Source organism: Bacillus rossius, chromosome 6 (genome assembly GCF_032445375.1).
Source record: "Bacillus rossius redtenbacheri isolate Brsri chromosome 6, Brsri_v3, whole genome shotgun sequence".
Lineage (NCBI taxonomy): Eukaryota > Metazoa > Arthropoda > Insecta > Phasmatodea > Bacillidae > Bacillus > Bacillus rossius.
In genome coordinates this window covers 83,287,052-83,307,531 of record NC_086334.1, presented here as the reverse complement: position 1 = coordinate 83,307,531, position 20,480 = coordinate 83,287,052, and the positions used below count along the sequence as shown (strand labels likewise).

General features: G+C 49.3%; 1 protein-coding gene across 1 annotated transcript in view; it reads left to right on the top strand.

The window, feature by feature from the left end:
• The first annotated feature begins 15,773 nt into the window (after nucleotides 1–15,773).
• LOC134533477 (uncharacterized) overlaps nucleotides 15,774–20,480 on the top strand; it is a 36,040-nt gene continuing 31,333 nt past the window's right edge. Inside the window, exon 1 of the mRNA XM_063371001.1 lies at nucleotides 15,774–15,787. Coding sequence (XP_063227071.1) covers nucleotides 15,774–15,787 — 14 coding nt within the window. The remainder of the gene's footprint in view (nucleotides 15,788–20,480) is intronic.

Genomic DNA, 20,480 nt, shown 5'->3' with positions numbered 1-20,480 from the left:
CAAAATGATGTGAGGTTATGTATTAATTTATTGGATATAGCGCACAACTTTTGTCAATGTTGATACGTTTTCCCGTGTACCACGAACAAATTTTGCCGACATAATGCACATTTATCTCAAATATTTTCATATAATTACAAGTATTTTCACAAAACGTCTATTCTGAATCACATTAACGTTTTTCTCCGCAATATGCTACTCGATTGTCTACTGTTCATATTATAAACAAGTCGTGATCGAGTGGCCTCGGTAGGCTTCGTGTAGCCAGAAATGTTGCTCAGTTTGGTTAAAATAAATAATTTTCCCTGCATAGTTAAAGAATGGGCGAACGCTTGTATATTTAATAGTTATCAAAATTAAAAATAAATTACCGCCACACAAATACGTATGTACATTAAAGCAGCAAATTCAATATTTTTACGTCTCATTTTTATCGTTCACGTTTCGGACATTTTGATCGAGTAACGTTCGTAAGACTATCACTAGATAGAACTCTGTGGACTAAATTTTTCCATAGAAAGTTAGAAACTTTCGTTCCAGCTTTAGCAACTGCTATACTAAATGGTACGTAGTGATCTTTGATGCGCCAGACTTGTTATTTTTCGTTTATTTACTTTTGACGGTAAAAAGAATTTCGTGTTATTAAGCTGCAAATGTGCTTCAATAAGAAATACGTACATAAAAACGCCTGAAAAACGCGTTAAAAAACATAAGGCATTATCTGTGCGAGATAAACTGGACATTATTAAAAAGGTAGACTCCAACCCCTGTCCCGCACGTGTTAATATCAAAGGAACTGGGAATTGCAACATCCACATTAAGTACAATATTAAACAAGCTGAACAATATTCTTTCTCAAGCTGCGAATACGTCAGAGAGTATTAAACGCCTGAAAAAAGGAAAATACGCCGATGTCGAAGAACCATTAGTAGAAAGTTTGTACATGTGTAGTGTATTAAAAAAAAAATCTGCATTTGCTCATAAAAATTGACGTCCCTCGGCTTCTGGTCCCTATTTCCCTGTTTGCTAGAAATGTCCGTTATGCCCGTACTGCTCTCGTCGGAGAGGTGTGGGTCCAGGCCGACGTGGCCGGGACCTGGAAATGTGGGACCTGGAGGGATGGTGAGGTAGAGTGACAGGTAGATCGAAAGGACCACTCGCTGTTAATCGGTTCACGAGCTCTTTTATTGCGTTCAGAGAGCTTGCCGCGGCCTGGCGGATCCGTCGCGGGTTGCGCGCCTCTCCCACGATGACCCGGACTCCCGGTAACCGTCTCGTACGGCTCTCTCGTCCCGACGCGTACTGGCAGATCTCCTACGTAACAAAGTTCCTGATAGTCCACTAGTTCGTGATGGCATATGACGCGTGCGCAGTTCCTACGTACTGACTCGTAACGTCGGCGATGGTTCGGCAGAGGGTAACTATGTCCCTCACAAAGACACGTGATGCGTGCGCGGTTCTTACGTACTGACTCGTAACGTCGGCGATAGTTCTGCGACGCGTAACGAAGTTTACGCGTCCTGTAATGACCGGCCCGTGACGTAACTTACGTACTCGCAGCTCGGGCACCCAATCGCTTGGGCGGCACGACGTAGGCAGCACGGCTGCTGCTAAAGATGCTCGTCCTACGGCTGAGTCGCCGGACCGTGAGCTCGACACCCGTCTCGCGATTAGCGCGGAGCGGAGCGCACGTCCTCCGCTGCTCGAGTCCTGAGTTCAACTACTGCTCTCCCCCGCCCGTCCGCGGGCCGTCGCGCGCGGGCTGCGGGGGAGTGGAGGGGAAATCGGCCGGCGTGGGAGAGCGCCACCCCTCGCGACTCGGATGAGCGCCAGGCCGCGCTTACATACAGACAATGCGACACGTTTACAAGAATTACACGATAGTTGCCGATAGTTAATACATACATAACAGTTACACTATTTACACACTTAAACGAAGTCACTGTCATTGAGAAAGAAATATATACACATAGAAATATTTACATAATAACACTGGCGTGCTAGGGCGCACGCGGGTGCGTCCCTAGCCGATGCACACACTGGGGTTCACTGGGGGGGAAAAGGGAGGACGTTGACGAGGCATAACGGCCTGAAGGAGCCGAGGAGACACTTGGGTCGACGTCAAATGCCCCCCCCTCCGACGAGGCCGTTATGTCCGTCAACGCCTCAAATTTATTCAAATGGACATGAAGCACCGGGCCGTGGCACGGGAGAACTGACCTGCTGAGTCCGGGACCCTCGTGACAGATGGAAGGGGCGTGGCACCTTTCGCGGCGCGCGCGGCAAACGGCGGCGTCGCGTCCAAGGTGGCCCGCATGACAGTCCGAGGGGGCGTGGCACCTTTCGCGTCGCACGCGGCAGTAGGCGGCGGCGTCGCGTCCAAGGTGTCCCACGTGATAGTCCGATTGGGCGTGGCACCTTTCGCGTCGCGCACTGCAGCAGTCGGCGGCGTCGCGTCCAAGGTGGCCCACGTGACAGTCCGAGGGGGCGTGGCACCTTTGGTGGCGCGCGCGGCAGTAGGCGGCGGCGTCGCGTCCAAGGTGGCCCGCGTGACAGTCCGAGGGAGCGTGGCACCTTTCGCGTCGCGCGCGGCATCAGGCGGCGGCGTCGCGTCCAAGGTGGCCCACATGACAGTCCGAGGGGGCGTGGCACCTTTCGCGTCGCGCGCGGCAACAGTAGGCGGCGTCGCGTCCAAGGCGGCCCACGTGACAGGTGGTGGGGGCGTGGCACCTTTCGCGGCGCGCGCACGCAGCAGGCGGCGGCGTCGCGTCCAAGGCGGCCCCCGTGACAGGTGGTGGGGGCGTGGCACCTTTCGCGTCGCGCGCGGCAGTAGGCGGCGGCGTCGCGTCCAAGGTGTACCACGTGACAGTCCGAGGGGGCGTGGCACCTTTCGCGGCGCGCGCGGCAGCAGGCGGCGGCGTCGCGTCCAAGGTGTACCACGTGACAGTCCGAGGGGGCGTGGCACCTATCGCGTCGCGCGTGGCAGTAGGCGGCGGCGTCGCGTCCAAGGTGTCCCACGTGACAGTCCGAGGGGGCGTGGCACCTTTCGCGGCGCGCGCGGCAGTAGGCGGCGGCGTCGCGTCCAAGGTGTCCCACGTGACAGTCCGAGGGGGCGTGGCACCTTTCGCGGCGCGCGCGGCAGTAGGCGGCGGCGTCGCGTCCAAGGTGGCCCACATGACAGTCCGAGGGGACGTGGCACCTTTCGCGGCGCCCGCGGCAGTAGGCGGCGGCGTCGCGTCCAAGGTGTCCCACGTAACAGTCCGAGGGGGCGTGGCACCTTTCGCGTCGCGCGCAGCAGCTGGCGGCGGCGTCGCGTCCAAGGTGTCCCACGTGACAGTCCGAGGGGGCGTGGCACCTTTCGCGTCGCACGCGGCAGTAGGCGGCGGCGTCGCGTCCAAGGTGTACCACGTGACAGGTGGTGGGGGCGTGGCACCTTTCGCGGCGCGCGCGGCAGCAGGCGGCGGCGTCGCGTCCAAGGTGTACCACGTGACAGTCCGAGGGGGCGTGGCACCTTTCGCGGCGCGCGCGGCAGCAGGCGGCGGCGTCGCGTCCAAGGTGTACCACGTGACAGTCCGAGGGGGCGTGGCACCTTTCGCGGCGCGCGCGGCAGTAGGCGGCGGCGTCGCGTCCAAGGTGTCCCACGTGACAGTCCGAGGGGGAGTGGCACCTTTCGTGGTGCGCGCGGCAGCAGTCGGCGGCGTCGCGTCCAAAGTGTCCCACGTGACAGTCCGAGGGGGAGTGGCACCTTTCGCGTCGCCCGCAGCAACAGACGGCGGCGTCGCGTCCAAGGTGGCCCACATGACAGTCCGAGGGGGCGTGGCACCTTTCGCGTCGCGCGCGGCAGTAGGCGGCGGCGTCGCGTCCAAGGTGTCCCGCATGACAGTCCGAGAGGGCGTGGCACCTTTCGCGTCGCGCACGGCAGCAGTCGGCGGCGTCGCGTCCAAGGTGTCCCACGTGACAGAGGTCGCGGCACGCCCTCGTGTGTGCAGAGCGGTTGTGTCAGCACAGCCGGTTCGCACCGCGTAGGCCCCTCGTGAGCCCCTATGGCAGTTGGGGGCGGCGGCGTCAGGGGCGGCGTGTCTGAGTCGGCCTGCCGTATTTACCCGGACGTCGCGTGCCAGTCGTGCCACAGGGGCTGGACGGCCTGGTTTCCTCCGTCTTCAGCGATGTCCTGCTCGGCGTCTCCACCCCATAGGGCGGGGGTTGTGTTGGAGGCGGTGTCGGAGGCAGCGTCGGCGGCGGTGTCGTGGGCAGCGTCGGCGGCGGCGTCGGTTGCAGCGGCACTGGAAGTATCGCCGACTCCTGCAGCGTGCCGGTGCCCGCCCAGTGTGACCACTCGACCTTCGCGGTCGAGACACTTGCGGCACCAGCCACACCCAGTTTCGCTCGGCACTGGTCACATGTAAAGCAGGACATCCATTCCTCTTCTCGCGCGACCAGTTGTGAACACTCCCTGTGCCACAGATTCCCGCACGTCCCGCAGATCCGCCCATCAAATGTCCCGCCGGGGCACGAGTCCGCACCGCACATTGTCCTACCATACGCCCCGTACTCAAAACAAAAGCCGCACTCGTAATCTGCGAAGTGCTCGCAGCACTTGCCGGGCTCTGGAAAGTCCGCTTCCGCCCATGTCTCGTACGCTTCCTGGAAGTCGTCCATGCTTATCGTAAGTCTCGCTGCTCGGTAATTCAGTCCGTGTCTTCCCACGGCGTTATCTTGCACCGAAGATCCCTGCTGCGTCGCGATCTCAGGTTCGTGGCGCTCCCACGACACGTTATCTGTCGCGCCACCGATCCTTGTCGCGTCGCCCGCCGTCTCCGGTTCACACCGCTCCCAAGTCGTGTTATCTTACGCCGAACGTCTCGAGTTCACGTCGCTCTCACGCCGCGGTATCTCTCGCCAAGACGTCTCGTGTTCGCGCCGTTCCCGCGCTGCGTTATCTCCCGCCGGCGCGCCGGCGCGCCGTCTCGAGTTCGCGCCGCTCCCACGCCGCGCGGTCGCACCTGCTTCCGTCCTGTCCTGCATCTGCGCGCTTGCGTGCGCTTGCGTGCTTACGGCCCCACGTTGGGCGCCAAATGACGTCCCTCGGCTTCTGGTCCCTATTTCCCTGTTTGCTAGAAATGTCCGTTATGCCCGTACTGCTCTCGTCGGAGAGGTGTGGGTCCAGGCCGACGTGGCCGGGACCTGGAAATGTGGGACCTGGAGGGATGGTGAGGTAGAGTGACAGGTAGATCGAAAGGACCACTCGCTGTTAATCGGTTCACGAGCTCTTTTATTGCGTTCAGAGAGCTTGCCGCGGCCTGGCGGATCCGTCGCGGGTTGCGCGCCTCTCCCACGATGACCCGGACTCCCGGTAACCGTCTCGTACGGCTCTCTCGTCCCGACGCGTACTGGCAGATCTCCTACGTAACAAAGTTCCTGATAGTCCACTAGTTCGTGATGGCATATGACGCGTGCGCAGTTCCTACGTACTGACTCGTAACGTCGGCGATGGTTCGGCAGAGGGTAACTATGTCCCTCACAAAGACACGTGATGCGTGCGCGGTTGTTACGTACTGACTCGTAACGTCGGCGATAGTTCTGCGACGCGTAACGAAGTTTACGCGTCCTGTAATGACCGGCCCGTGACGTAACTTACGTACTCGCAGCTCGGGCACCCAATCGCTTGGGCGGCACGACGTAGGCAGCACGGCTGCTGCTAAAGATGCTCATCCTACGGCTGAGTCGCCGGACCGTGAGCTCGACACCCGTCTCGCGATTAGCGCGGAGCGGAGCGCACGTCCGCCGCTGCTCGAGTCCTGAGTTCAACTACTGCTCTCCCCCGCCCGTCCGCGGGCCGTCGCGCGCGGGCTGCGGGGGAGTGGAGGGGAAATCGGCCGGCGTGGGAGAGCGCCACCCCTCGCGACTCGGATGAGCGCCAGGCCGTGCTTACATACAGATTCTGCGACACGTTTACAAGAATTACACGATAGTTGCCGATAGTTAATACATACATAACAGTTACACTATTTACACACTTAAACGAAGTCACTGTCATTGAGAAAGAAATATATACACATAGAAATATTTACATAGTAACACTGGCGTGCTAGGGCGCACGCGGGTGCGTCCCTAGCCGATGCACACACTGGGGTTCACTGGGGGGGAAAAGGGAGGACGTTTACGAGGCATAACGGCCTGAAGGAGCCGAGGAGACACTTGGGTCGACGTCAAATGCCCCCCCTCCGACGAGGCCGTTATGTCCGTCAACGCCTCAAATTTATTCAAATGGACATGAAGCACCGGGCCGTGGCACGGGAGAACTGACCTGCTGAGTCCGGGACCCTCGTGACAGATGGAAGGGGCGTGGCACCTTTCGCGGCGCGCGCGGCAAACGGCGGCGTCGCGTCCAATGTGGCCCGCATGACAGTCCGAGGGGGCGTGGCACCTTTCGCGTCGCGCGCGGCAGTAGGCGGCGGCGTCGCGTCCAAGGTGTCCCACGTGATAGTCCGAGGGGGCGTGGCACCTTTCGCATCGCGCACTGCAGCAGTCGGCGGCGTCGCGTCCAAGGTGGCCCACGTGACAGTCCGAGGGGGCGTGGCACCTTTGGTGGCGCGCGCGGCAGTAGGCGGCGGCGTCGCGTCCAAGGTGGCCCCCGTGACAGTCCGAGGGAGCGTGGCACCTTTCGCGTCGCGCGCGGCAACAGGCGGCGGCGTCGCGTCCAAGGTGGCCCACATGACAGTCCAAGGGGGCGTGGCACCTTTCGCGTCGCGCGCGGCAACAGTAGGCGGCGTCGCGTCCAAGGCGGCCCACGTGACAGGTGGTGGGGGCGTGGCACCTTTCGCGGCGCGCGCGGCAGCAGGCGGCGGCGTCGCGTCCAAGGCGGCCCCCGTGACAGGTGGTGGGGGCGTGGCACCTTTCGCGTCGCGCGCGGCAGTAGGCGGCGGCGTCGCGTCCAAGGTGTACCACGTGACAGTCCGAGGGGGCGTGGCACCTTTCGCGGCGCGCGCGGCAGCAGGCGGCGGCGTCGCGTCCAAGGTGTACCACGTGACAGTCCGAGGGGGCGTGGCACCTATCGCGTCGCGCGTGGCAGTAGGCGGCGGCGTCGCGTCCAAGGTGTCCCACGTGACAGTCCGAGGGGGCGTGGCACCTTTCGCGGCGCGCGCGGCAGTAGGCGGCGGCGTCGCGTCCAAGGTGTCCCACGTGACAGTCCGAGGGGGCGTGGCACCTTTCGCGGCGCGCGCGGCAGTAGGCGGCGGCGTCGCGTCCAAGGTGGCCCACATGACAGTCCGAGGGGGCGTGGCACCTTTCGCGGCGCCCGCGGCAGTAGGCGGCGGCGTCGCGTCCAAGGTGTCCCACGTAACAGTCCGAGGGGGCGTGGCACCTTTCGTGTCGCGCGCAGCAGCTGGCGGCGGCGTCGCGTCCAAGGTGTCCCACGTGACAGTCCGAGGGGGCGTGGCACCTTTCGCGTCGCACGCGGCAGTAGGCGGCGGCGTCGCGTCCAAGGTGTACCACGTGACAGGTGGTGGGGGCGTGGCACCTTTCGCGGCGCGCGCGGCAGCAGGCGGCGGCGTCGCGTCCAAGGTGTACCACGTGACAGTCCGAGGGGGCGTGGCACCTTTCGCGGCGCGCGCGGCAGCAGGCGGCGGCGTCGCGTCCAAGGTGTCACACGTGGCAGTCCGAGGGGGCGTGGCACCTTTCGCGTCGCGCACGGCAGCAGTCGGCGGCGTCGCGTCCAAGGTGTCCCACGTGACAGTCCGAGGGGGGCGTGGCACCTTTCGTGGCACGCGCGGCAGCAGTCGGCGGCGTCGCGTCCAAAGTGTCCCACGTGACAGTCCGAGGGGGAGTGGCACCTTTCGCGTCGCCCGCAGCAACAGGCGGCGGCGTCGCGTCCAAGGTGGCCCACATGACAGTCCGAGGGGGCGTGGCACCTTTCGCGTCGCGCGCGGCAGTAGGCGGCGGCGTCGCGTCCAAGGTGTCCCGCATGACAGTCCGAGAGGGCGTGGCACCTTTCGCGTCGCGCACGGCAGCAGTCGGCGGCGTCGCGTCCAAGGTGTCCCACGTGACAGTGGTCGCGGCACGCCCTCGTGTGTGCAGAGCGGTTGTGTCAGCACAGCCGGTTCGCACCGCGTAGGCCCCTCGTGAGCCCCTATGGCAGTTGGGGGCGGCGGCGTCAGGGGCGGCGTGTCTGAGTCGGCCTGCCGTATTTACCCGGACGTCGCGTGCCAGTCGTGCCACAGGGGCTGGACGGCCTGGTTTCCTCCGTCTTCAGCGATGTCCTGCTCGGCGTCTCCACCCCATAGGGCGGGGGTTGTGTTGGAGGCGGTGTCGGAGGCAGCGTCGGCGGCGGTGTCGTGGGCAGCGTCGGCGGCGGCGTCGGTTGCAGCGGCACTGGAAGTATCGCCGACTCCTGCAGCGTGCCGGTGCCCGCCCAGTGTGACCACTCGACCTTCGCGGTCGAGACACTTGCGGCACCAGCCACACCCAGTTTCGCTCGGCACTGGTCACATGTAAAGCAGGACATCCATTCCTCTTCTCGCGCGACCAGTTGTGAACACTCCCTGTGCCACAGATTCCCGCACGTCCCGCAGATCCGCCCATCAAATGTCCCGCCGGGGCACGAGTCCGCACCGCACATTGTCCTACCATACGCCCGGTACTCAAAACAAAAGCCGCACTCGTAATCTGCGAAGTGCTCGCAGCACTTGCCGGGCTCTGGAAAGTCCGCTTCCGCCCATGTCTTGTACGCTTCCTGGAAGTCGTCCATGCTTATCGTAAGTCTCGCTGCTCGGTAATTCAGTCCGTGTCTTCCCACGGCGTTATCTTGCACCGAAGATCCCTGCTGCGTCGCGATCTCAGGTTCGTGGCGCTCCCACGACACGTTAGCTGTCGCGCCACCGATCCTTGTCGCGTCGCCCGCCGTCTCCGGTTCACACCGCTCCCAAGTCGTGTTATCTTACGCCGAACGTCTCGAGTTCACGTCGCTCTCACGCCGCGGTATCTCTCGCCGAGACGTCTCGTGTTCGCGCCGTTCCCGCGCTGCGTTATCTCCCGCCGGCGCGCCGTCTCGAGTTCGCGCCGCTCCCACGCCGCGCGGTCGCACCTGCTTCCGTCCTGTCCTGCATCTGCGCGCTTGCGTGCGCTTGCGTGCTTACGGCCCCACGTTGGGCGCCAAATGACGTCCCTCGGCTTCTGGTCCCTATTTCCCTGTTTGCTAGAAATGTCCGTTATGCCCGTACTGCTCTCGTCGGAGAGGTGTGGGTCCAGGCCGACGTGGCCGGGACCTGGAAATGTGGGACCTGGAGGGATGGTGAGGTAGAGTGACAGGTAGATCGAAAGGACCACTCGCTGTTAATCGGTTCACGAGCTCTTTTATTGCGTTCAGAGAGCTTGCCGCGGCCTGGCGGATCCGTCGCGGGTTGCGCGCCTCTCCCACGATGACCCGGACTCCCGGTAACCGTCTCGTACGGCTCTCTCGTCCCGACACGTACTGGCAGATCTCCTACGTAACATAGTTCCTGATAGTCCACTAGTTCGTGATGGCACGTGACGCGTGCGCAGTTCCTACGTACTGACTCGTAACGTCGGCGATGGTTCGGCAGAGGGTAACTATGTCCCTCACAAAGACACGTGATGCGTGCGCGGTTCTTACGTACTGACTCGTAACGTCGGCGATAGTTCTGCGACGCGTAACGAAGTTTACGCGTCCTGTAATGACCGGCCCGTGACGTAACTTACGTACTCGCAGCTCGGGCACCCAATCGCTTGGGCGGCACGACGTAGGCAGCACGGCTGCTGCTAAAGATGCTCGTCCTACGGCTGAGTCGCCGGACCGTGAGCTCGACACCCGTCTCGCGATTAGCGCGGAGCGGAGCGCACGTCCGCCGCTGCTCGAGTCCTGAGTTCAACTACTGCTCTCCCCCGCCCGTCCGCGGGCCGTCGCGCGCGGGCTGTGGGGGAGTGGAGGGGAAATCGGCCGGCGTGGGAGAGCGCCACCCCTCGCGACTCGGATGAGCGCCAGGCCGCGCTTACATTCAGACACTGCGACACGTTTACAAGAATTACACGATAGTTGCCGATAGTTAATACATACATAACAGTTACACTATTTACACACTTAAACGAAGTCACTGTCATTGAGAAAGAAATATATACACATAGAAATATTTACATAATAACACTGGCGTGCTAGGGCGCACGCGGGTGCGTCCCTAGCCGATGTACACACTGGGGTTCACTGGGGGGGAAAAGGGAGGACATTGACGAGGCATAACGGCCTGAAGGAGCCGAGGAGACACTTGGGTCGACGTCAAAATGTTGCTTTGAGTATTTTCATTCGTTCTTTTCTTGGCTTAGGCCTATGTGTAGTAAATATTATGCTTTTGAGTATGTATTGCCAATATAAAAGTTTTCCCAGATATAAAGTTTCCCCTCTATAGTGAACGTATAAACTACTCCCTTCAGATTCATTATAACAGGGTTCTACTGTATGTCTCTTTGAGAGACGATAGCAAACTGTTATGGAACCTTAATGTTTTGGCGACATTTTATTTCATTAAGAGGCTCTTTTTCTTGCCTGAAATTCTGAAATCATTGTGCAAGTCATTTAACATTTTGTTAGTTTTTTAGTTAGGTGTTAGTTCATTGTCAGGAGTGGTATTCAGTTTCATTTCTTCTTTGGCCTTCAACCTTTGCCATATATTTTTGATCTTTTCAGCTATTCTTTTCTCATTTTCAGCAATCACTTTTAAAACATGTATTTGTTCTTTTAGTTTTTTGTTTTCTCTTGCACATTTAGATCTAAAGCCTAATGTTACCTTTCGACCTCTCTTATGATTGCCATTAGAAGTTCTCTGTGGGACATCTCTGCCACCTTCTTCCGCTTCATGTTTCTGGAACATATAAACAACATAAATTTACTTTGCAGTGGGCACACTAAACAAAAAAACCCAATTATTATACGGTTGGTAGATAACATTAAGAGTTTTCATACAGAGACTGTTAAGGACACATTTTACGAAAAATAAATGTTTAGCAAAAGAATTTGTGGTAGTGTTTAGTTGTTAGACCTACTTTAAACCTTCTAGGCATTGTTTAAATTCAATTGTGTACACTTTTAGGGTATGCCCTATTCTATCACCTACCTACTTGAACAAGAATGTGCAACAATTTGCATGTGCGAATGACCAACTTGAATGCAAGTGCTTGCATATCAACGAAAAACATTTTGGAATGGTTCTATTTTATTTCACCTTTTTATAAAAGTATGATTGCATAAAAAAAGAACAATCCTCCTTTATTTCTGTTGTGAGTTTTGTTTATAATGTGTAAATGAGTCACAGAAATTAATATTTAGAAATGAGCAGATACTAAAAAAAGCAAAACAATTGTGTACTATTAAATGATTGCAGCACAAATTACTCCACCACAAAAAGTTCTGTCAATATTAAAAAATTTTGAATTTCTTGCTCACCTTTTGGTGTAGGTACTAATTAAAAAATGTGATCAATGTGATCAGGAGTATTTTTATATATACCTTACCTTTCTTTATGTTTATCTTTGTAGGCAGCATCGCGTAATGGATCCGATTTCCTCTTTTCTCTGTAGCGCCTTTGTTTTTCAGCAGCTGTCATTTTAGGCTTTTTAGCCTTGCCTAGAAAAAAATTTCCTGAATTACTTTCTCAAAAGAATAACCTATATAAGTTAGCCTACATATAAACAATAAAATATTTGAGGGTGTCAGGAGTGTTATGGTTATGTCACGAGTGTTACTTTTTTAAGGTAACACTCATGACAAGTAACACTACTGACCAGTTTTATGGATATTTCTTGGTAAAAAAAACTATTATGTTATAACAGTTGAGGTTATTGGGTTTCATACATACATTATTAATTAAACTGTTATCACAATTGTTAATTACTACATTAACATTTTAGGTAGAAAATCTAGGTAACACTCCTGGAAATGAATTAAAATACTCACCATTATAAATCAGTTTTATTTCTGTTTTTCATCAGAACAATATTAAATGGAGTAACAACAACTCAGCTATAAACAAAACACCACACTACTACAGCTACCAACTGTAAGCACCAAAACATTACTTTATTTGTACAAAATAAGGTGTAACACTCCTGAAATAACAGTCATGACACATTATAGAGACAAAGTAAATTTTGTTAACCAATAATAAGAAACTATAGAATGTTAGACTTTTTCATATGGAAATGGTTTTAGGTACTGTAACAGTTTAGAAAAACTGTGATAATATTTTAAGGTTGCTAAATGCCATATCAAATGGATGTTTAAAACCCAGTTTTGCAGATAGGACATGTTAAAAGGCAGGGACTTTTTTTCACTTTCATTAAATAAAATTTTGTAAATGAAGTATTTTTTTGTTTTAAGAAAAATAATAATCTATACAAAAACATGTTCTGTTACATATATACATTTTTTTAATGTGGCAAATAAGTATTTGAACAACAGGGACAGCAATGTTGCGCAAAATTTGATAATGACCCATGTACATTTATTTGGTGTTAAGTTATATGCAACTATGATAAATATTGTGCTGTATTATATTAAAAAATATATATATATATTATTACATTCATATTGCTTGCCGTAAATTATTTACTTGGTTACAGACAACATTGGACAGGTACACTGTAGTTTTGCCTTCCGCAAAGTCAATCAAGCATGTTAACATTACCTTTTTACAGTACCTAAAGTTTCGGCCGGCAGTTTGTAGCCGACGGACGTGTGCGCACGCGCTCCTCATACATCGTACATATCTGCCAACTTGTACGGAAAATGATTCATATTACGATTGTACGGAAATTCGGAACATCTTGCGATTTTTGTCTGTTCAAAAATGCAGTATAATATTTTAAGCCCATATTATAATGTACCGTTTGAGCAGCATTTGTTATTGTTTAACAACATGGCGTCCGCGATGATATGAGAATAATGGAGTCAGATAAAAATCGTTCCGAAAAGAAAGTAATTTTTGTAAGTTTCGTTGGTACACAGCAGGCTGGATGGCAACTGAACTTGCTAATCTTTTGTGCGGAAGAGTCATGAAAGCAAATTTTGTGAGTTTGGTTGGTACACAGCAGGTTGGCTGGAGACGAGTTATGACGACTTAACCGTTTATGTACGAGTGCGGTAAATATTTTATAATTTAGCGCTTGTACGAAACGTAAGATAATATGATTTCATAATGGCTACGTGTAGTAAAAAACAATATGGACAGGTGTTTAGGTCATCTTACTCAGAATTATTTCCTTTCATTACTAAGAGTGAAAAAGGCTCTAATTTTGCGTTTTGTAGTGTTTGTTGTTGCGACATTAATGTTTCTCATGGCGGCAAGCACGATATTTCCTATCACGTCAAGAGCTTGAAACATGCAAACAACGCGAAGCTTGCAAAATAAAACAAAAAAAAAAATCAGTAGTTTCTTTTCCGTAAACCGTAACAGTGACAGTGATGTGATTAGGGGGGAATGTTATTTTACAAGCTGTTTAGTGGAACATAACCTTCCATTCAGCGTCGCCGACCACGCCGGGCATTTGTTTCGAAAAATGTTCCCAGGGTCTGATATCGCAAAAATGTACAGCCGAGGGCGCACTAAAACTGCAGCAATAGTAAAAGAAATGGCTTCCAATACTAATACTTCAGTAGTAAAGTGCTTGCAAAGTGGCCCATATACACTAGCTACTAATGGAAGCAATGACACAAGTAATAAGTTATATCCTCTCGTGGTAACTTATTACAACCCTGACTGCAGGTTAGTAACTAGTTGTGTTTTGGCCATACTTTCATTGGAAGGTGCTTCTACTGGTAAAAATATTGGGCAGTTATTGCTATCAGAACTTGAAAGTATGAATGTGTCAATTCATAATTGTATAGGTTTTGGCTGTGATAATGCAGCAGTTATGGTTGGAGTTAAAAATGGTGTTATTTCTGTATTAAAAGAAAAGCAGCCAAATTTAGTAGTCATAGGTTGTCTGTGCCACTTAATTTGTCTGCAGAAAAGGCTTTTGCAAGTATGCCAGTGAGGGTGGAAGAAATACTTGTAGACATTTATTACTTTTTGGAAAAAAGCTCCAAAAGAAAGGAAAGGCTGAGTGACTTTCAAGGTCTCCATGATAATGAAGTTTTAATAAATTACAGTAATTTTTAATTTAACTTTCGTATTTTGGGTAGAGAAGTGGTGTTATCAATGCAAAATAAACACGTGTTTTCCAGATCACTTATTTTAAACATCGCGCCTCATTTACGCTATAGATTTGTTAGTTTGGAAATCTTACTGCTTGCACTCCTGACAAGTTGGCAGGTATGCATCGTAGGTTATCTTGATCTATTTTGGTATACCATCGTGTGTTGGTGTATCAAATATTAATTCTTCTATCTTAGATCAATCTGATTTCCGGGGTTTTCTGCCCCATAATGAACCTCTCTTTAAAGTCAGTGCAGGTCGTCCGCACGGAAATGTTTCGATCGCCGACCAAGAAATCAGGATCCAGTACTAGTGCGACTCATGAACAGCCCACGTTTGAGATTACCAAAATGGAAATTATGAAGCCTAATGCTCATAAACTTGAAGTTTCAATTAAAAAGTTTGAACTACTTTGCAACAAGGTTGATAATCTTCAAAATGAAAGCGCGCTACTCAAGTGTTTGCTTATCGACTCGCGTTCTGAAACGGCCGAGATAAAACAAGAACTGATTTTAATCAGAGAAAGTTTGATAGTCAATAATAAAAGTGAGCTATCTTATAGCCATGCATTAAAGACTTCTTTGAGCGGTAAAAAAACTGAACGTGCAGCAACACAGAGCTTCTCGGGTAACGGGAGTCCGTCCAGTGACCAACATCTGACGCAGCGTGAAAAAAGTGATGTCACCACCAATAACAAACAATGCTTCGACAGCGACGGTTTCATCACAGTGCAACATGGGCGCAAGTCTCAAAGATTCCAGTGAAACCAAACGTGAAAATGATAAAAAGAAAACTCCCATGAAAGGGGGAATACGTAATGTATCCACTCTCAAAATGCAAGAAACCTATGTTTAAAAGAACAAAAGCTCTCTTCGTAACTAGATTTGACCCAACCGTCCCAGATCAGGAAATTGTAGATTGCATATCAAATGAACTCAACCTGGCTCAAGTGAAAGTGACCAAAATGAAAACTAAATTTAATTCATATACTTCCTTTCATGTTCAGGTTTTGGAAGAAGACTTTAGCTGTATGAATGATATTGTATTCTGGCCAAGTGGCTGTTTGATACGCCCGTTCTACGGTAAACTGCACCCTGAGCAAATCCTAATCGCTGGCTTCCCACCCGAGGTGCTTAATACATCCACCTCCACTGCTACATCTGCTCCTACTTCTTCCTTAGCGCCTGGAGGGCGTCTCACTAGTTCAGTGTGAAATTTAACTACAAGGAGTTTAATATATTTTACCAGAATGTAAGAGGCCTGAGAACAAAAGCAATTGAATTTTCTGAAAACATTTCGCGTAGTAATAATGATTTAGTATGTCTAACTAAAATGTGGTTCACCGATAAAAGTCTAAATTCTCATTATTTCAACAATAATTACCTTATTTACAGAACTGATAGGGACCCTGTAGTAGAGGTGGTGGTGTCCTGACCGCTGTTAATAAACATAAATTCATAAATGTAACATCTACGCATGAATATGACTACCCAGGAATAGAAGCTGTCTGGATAAATTTAAAAACACATTGAGTGCATACCGGTGTTGAGGTGGGGATATCGGTGGAGATTAATGGGCGCCACCACGTGAGTGGGCACGTGAACCCGGCTGAAAGACTCTAACTCAGGGCGTTACGTTGCCCGTGTGCGGTGAGATATTAGCCCTCCAGATGTTACACGCAACTCCTGTCCCTAACTAAGCCCGCTCTCAGCGTCGGGCACGCTTCTAATTACCGCAGTGGGCTCTCAGGGCGTCCCACACGCCGCCGGCCAGGTTAAGGACCCACGTGGCCCACCCGAACACAAAACACGTAACTCAGTTAATTGGTTTTATTCTACTCACGGTACACGCCCTTACACGATCCTCCGTTGATACAGCTGTAAACGCCCGAGGCACGAATCAGATTAGGTGAGGAGGCGAACCACGCACGTGGCCGCTTCAAGCCGTTACTTACTACACAGTTGAGAGAAAACTCCGGGGAGTAAATAATTATTACTTATGCAGTCTCTCCGACCGAGAGAGGCCCCGAGGATGAAAAGAAAACAATTTGGATAAATTAATTTACAGAACTACTACTCGGTGAACCAACGGTGATGTCCTCGGGGTGTCTGCAGAGACGTCCGCTCTCGGCCGGCTGTAGGAGACTGGGCTGAGCTCATGGCTTGCGGGAGGCAACATGGCGCCCTTCGCGCCAAACACAATTACCGTTACAACTTAGCTGTGGCGTGCCCCGGGTTACTATTAAAAAAAATACATAAATCATTTTACAAAAATTAGTACATAACATCCATGCCCAGACCGTCTGTAATAATTACTTATGTGAATAAAAATGGTTTAAATGAAGTTGAATGCTAGTTCCTCCGCCGCCCGCTAGGGAGCGTCCTTGTTCGTGCTTGCACTCTTTAAATAACAAAACATCATGAATTAGTTAAATAAAAGACACATACATAGCCGTCGTGACACTATTTAGGGGCGAAAAGAAAAAGGATTACAATATTTATTAATATATATTAGGGGTGCGGCGCACTGCAGCTAAGTGCCCTCTTGCCGGGCTAGCAACACACACACACACGCATGCACAAGCGGGAGGTTTGAACAGATGGTGGCGTTTGGGGCGGTGGCATATCGGGCTCAAAGGGGCCACAGGCCCGGACGACGTCAACATGATAAACTTTTAACAATTGGGAATATTAACATTCCCCCTCAAACAACTCCTTCAGCTTACACTTCATACTTTGAAGCCCTTGAAGATAAGTTTGTGAATTCTGATGTCTCTTTAATAATAATTGGTGATTTAATGTTCCACGCATTGACTGATCTCAACTGCTTACCCAAAATATAGTTCAATCAAATATTAAGTTGAAAGCCAGATCATTAATCAACTTTGTATCAGCAAGAGGTTTAACTCAGCTTAATCATACTGAACCTTCGGCCCAACTCTTGGACCTATGTCTCACTAATATTGAATCATGTCTGGTTAGCAAAGCTCTGGAACCACTAGTTAAAGAAGATAGTTTTCATCCTGCATTAGAGATAACCTTCCAATTTGATGATATGTCAATAAACGATAATACATTGTCTTCATATAAAAACTATAAGATTGGTGACTGGGTCATTCCATACCAAATCAACCAAAAAAAAACTATTTTTGACACCCACCGTCTCAGATTTTGACGAAACTTAGCATGGTTGTTCAATTTATTGATATAAGTAACCATACCAATTTGTTTTGCTCTATCTCTAGTGGTTTAGATTTTACAGCCCCTTAAAGTTTATGGATTATTGGAATTTTAATCATCTGGCCGCCGTTAACTAGATGTGTTGTCCGATGGAAAAAAATTTCATATTTTATTAATTTACTACAAAGAACTGATATTGCTCATGGTTTGTGAAGGAGCAACAAGAGAATGTATGTTAAGGCATTGTGACAAATGTTCATCAGAAGATAACCTTGTCCATTTTTTACAGACAAAGTTTGAAGAATATGACAATGAAGACGTTATTGAGTTCAGTCAGTGGGTTTCCACAGATCGAACTGAAATGATAAGGTGTTCCAGCTGTGTTGTTGAATTTATAGAAACATTAGTTGAAAAACTAAACAAATCAATACCTCATTCTTACATTGCCAAATCACAAGCATCGACTTTTAAAATTTTAAAGGAAACAGCTCTTTCCAATGTAGCTGTAATTTCAATGGACTTCAGTGAAAATTATGCTTTCACGATACAAGAGGAAGCCCAAGGTTACCACTGGACCTCAGATTCATGCACTATTCATCCTGTAATCATTCACTGCATGGATGCAACTGGCAAAAAGCTTGTTCTACCTTTTTGCATCATATCTGATGACCTCAAACATGATGTAAGTATGGTGTACGAAATCCAAAAAACTATGACTGCCTTTTTGAAAGAGACCACCCACACATTAAAGAGATTCATTACTTTAGTGATGGGTGTGCAGCACAATATAAAAATAAATACAACTTTGTAAACCTGTGTCTACATGAGAGAGATTTTTTACTGAGAGCTCAGTGGTCATTTTTTGCGACCAGCCATGGCAAAACGGAATGCGACGGAATAGGGGGTACTGTAAACTGCATAGCTCGGAGGGAAAGTCTTAAACGACCTCTGGAAAAACAAACAGTGGCTGAACTTTTGACTTCTGCAAGACCAGAATTGAAAATATCAGTTTCCATTTTATTACTAAAGAAGCAGTTAAATTGACTCGTCTTGCTATGGAAAGTCACTTCAAAGATGTTCAAACTCTTCCAGGGACAAGATCTTTTCACAACTTTCAGCCACAAAATGATTCACAAACAATTGAGGCTCAAAGAATTAGCAAGGATGAAAAAACAGCTATTATTTTTTAATTTATTTAGCATTCAACAAAACTTATCTCCTGGAATTAGAAGATTTGTACCCTGGATGTTTTATTGCTTGTGTTTATGACAGCTTCTGGTACTTTGGCATTGTGAATGAGATAAATGCTGAACAAAAAGATGTCACGGTACAGTTTCTTCATCCCCGCGGACCATCATCAACAACCTTTTTTTTGGCCCAAGAAAGAAGATACATGTGCTGTGCCCATTCCTCATATTGCTATGGTGGAACCGTCAAAAACAATGATTGGAAGAACCTATCAGTTTTCACAAGAATGTATGACAAATATCCAATCAAAATTTGACAATCTAGAAGAATTTTGAAATACAATGACCTAACATTGTTACAACCGCAAGAACTGTAAGCCTTAATAACATAGGAGTATTGCATGTGTAAGTAAACACACTAATGTTTCATGTAGTGTAATTTAATAATTATATTTAAATTGAACTGCAATCTCATTACTGAGGTCAGTTCTGTTCGTATTTGTGAGTGTAAAGGGAACAGGTTGATGTCATGGCAGGAATGCAGGATTTGACAGCATGGGAAAGAGGAAGCAACAAGTAAGATAATTTAATTTATAAAAAAGCGTGTGGGATACCAAAAGGAAAATATGTTATTTTATTCATCTGTATATAATTCAGAAATGCAGGCAGGCAAATAACTGCCAAAGCAGCTTTTTAACCAAAATTAAATAATTAACTCATTTTTGTGTTTTGAAGTGAAAAAAATTATCAAAGGAGTAAAAAAACCACGAATCTTACTGTTTAATGTGGTAGAACATATCTTTTAGAACAAAAACAAAACAGAGATTTCATGATTTACCTTTTTCCTTTATGAGATTTGCCATTTTCCATAAAACTCTACATTTTGTTTCGATAGTAATAAAAATTACACTTTGAGATTTTTGTATGGTTCCAAATAAATACTTAGCAGTTTTGTTCATTTTTTATATTATTCCTGCTACATTGAACCAAACTTTAAAAAATTTTCAGACAAAATGGTTACTGAATAAAAACAATATCATCATTTCAACCAAACTAGAAGTGTAGGAAGATTCGGAGGATGATACATATCAATTCTGACACATTTTGCCGATGTTCCTGGAACCAACCCTTTTTTTTTCACAACCATTTAAGGAGACTTTCCTTAAGCTCACTTTTCATTGGTCAACTAAAAAATCTCCCCCTCTCCCCCCTCCTACAATTATGCTGCTTCGCCCATCATACTAAAATTCTGTAAGAGCAAAAAAAAAATACTTTCCTTAAACCTTACGGCAGAAATTTCATAAATCCTAGAATGCTGTTACTGCATCTAGAAATTATTAGAAAGGCAACAGATTAATACACATAATATTTAAATTTTGCGAAGATTGGATGGTACCAGAATCCATACTGCAACACCGGCGGACTCGACACTCGAGTCTTTCCTAGAATTGAGCTGACGGATTGCCTCTGGAACGCCCTTGTTGCCTTCAACGACTTAGAATTAATACTTTTATCCATCAAAACCAGCAACAGTTTAACTAAACAAACATACACCCCACACCCCCTCAAAAATACTTACGTATTTCACGTACTGGCTCGTGTCCATGCACTATCGCGTACAAATGTGAAAATATTACAAACATCAAAATGGTTGACATACTAATTGTTATTACTCTTGTTCACATAAAGCAAACATAAACCAATTACAGGAGCAAGCAATTTAAAATTTATACTTTTATAAGACGTTAATGCACTAAACTGTACTTCTCTGCTCTCATTGCCAACTTAACCGGATATTTACTTAACAACTTTAAATTATATGCCTTTATAAGCAGGTGATTCTTAAAGGGTGAATTTCAAAAATGTAAATTGATGGTCTGCCATCACAAAAACGTTACTTGTCTATAACTATT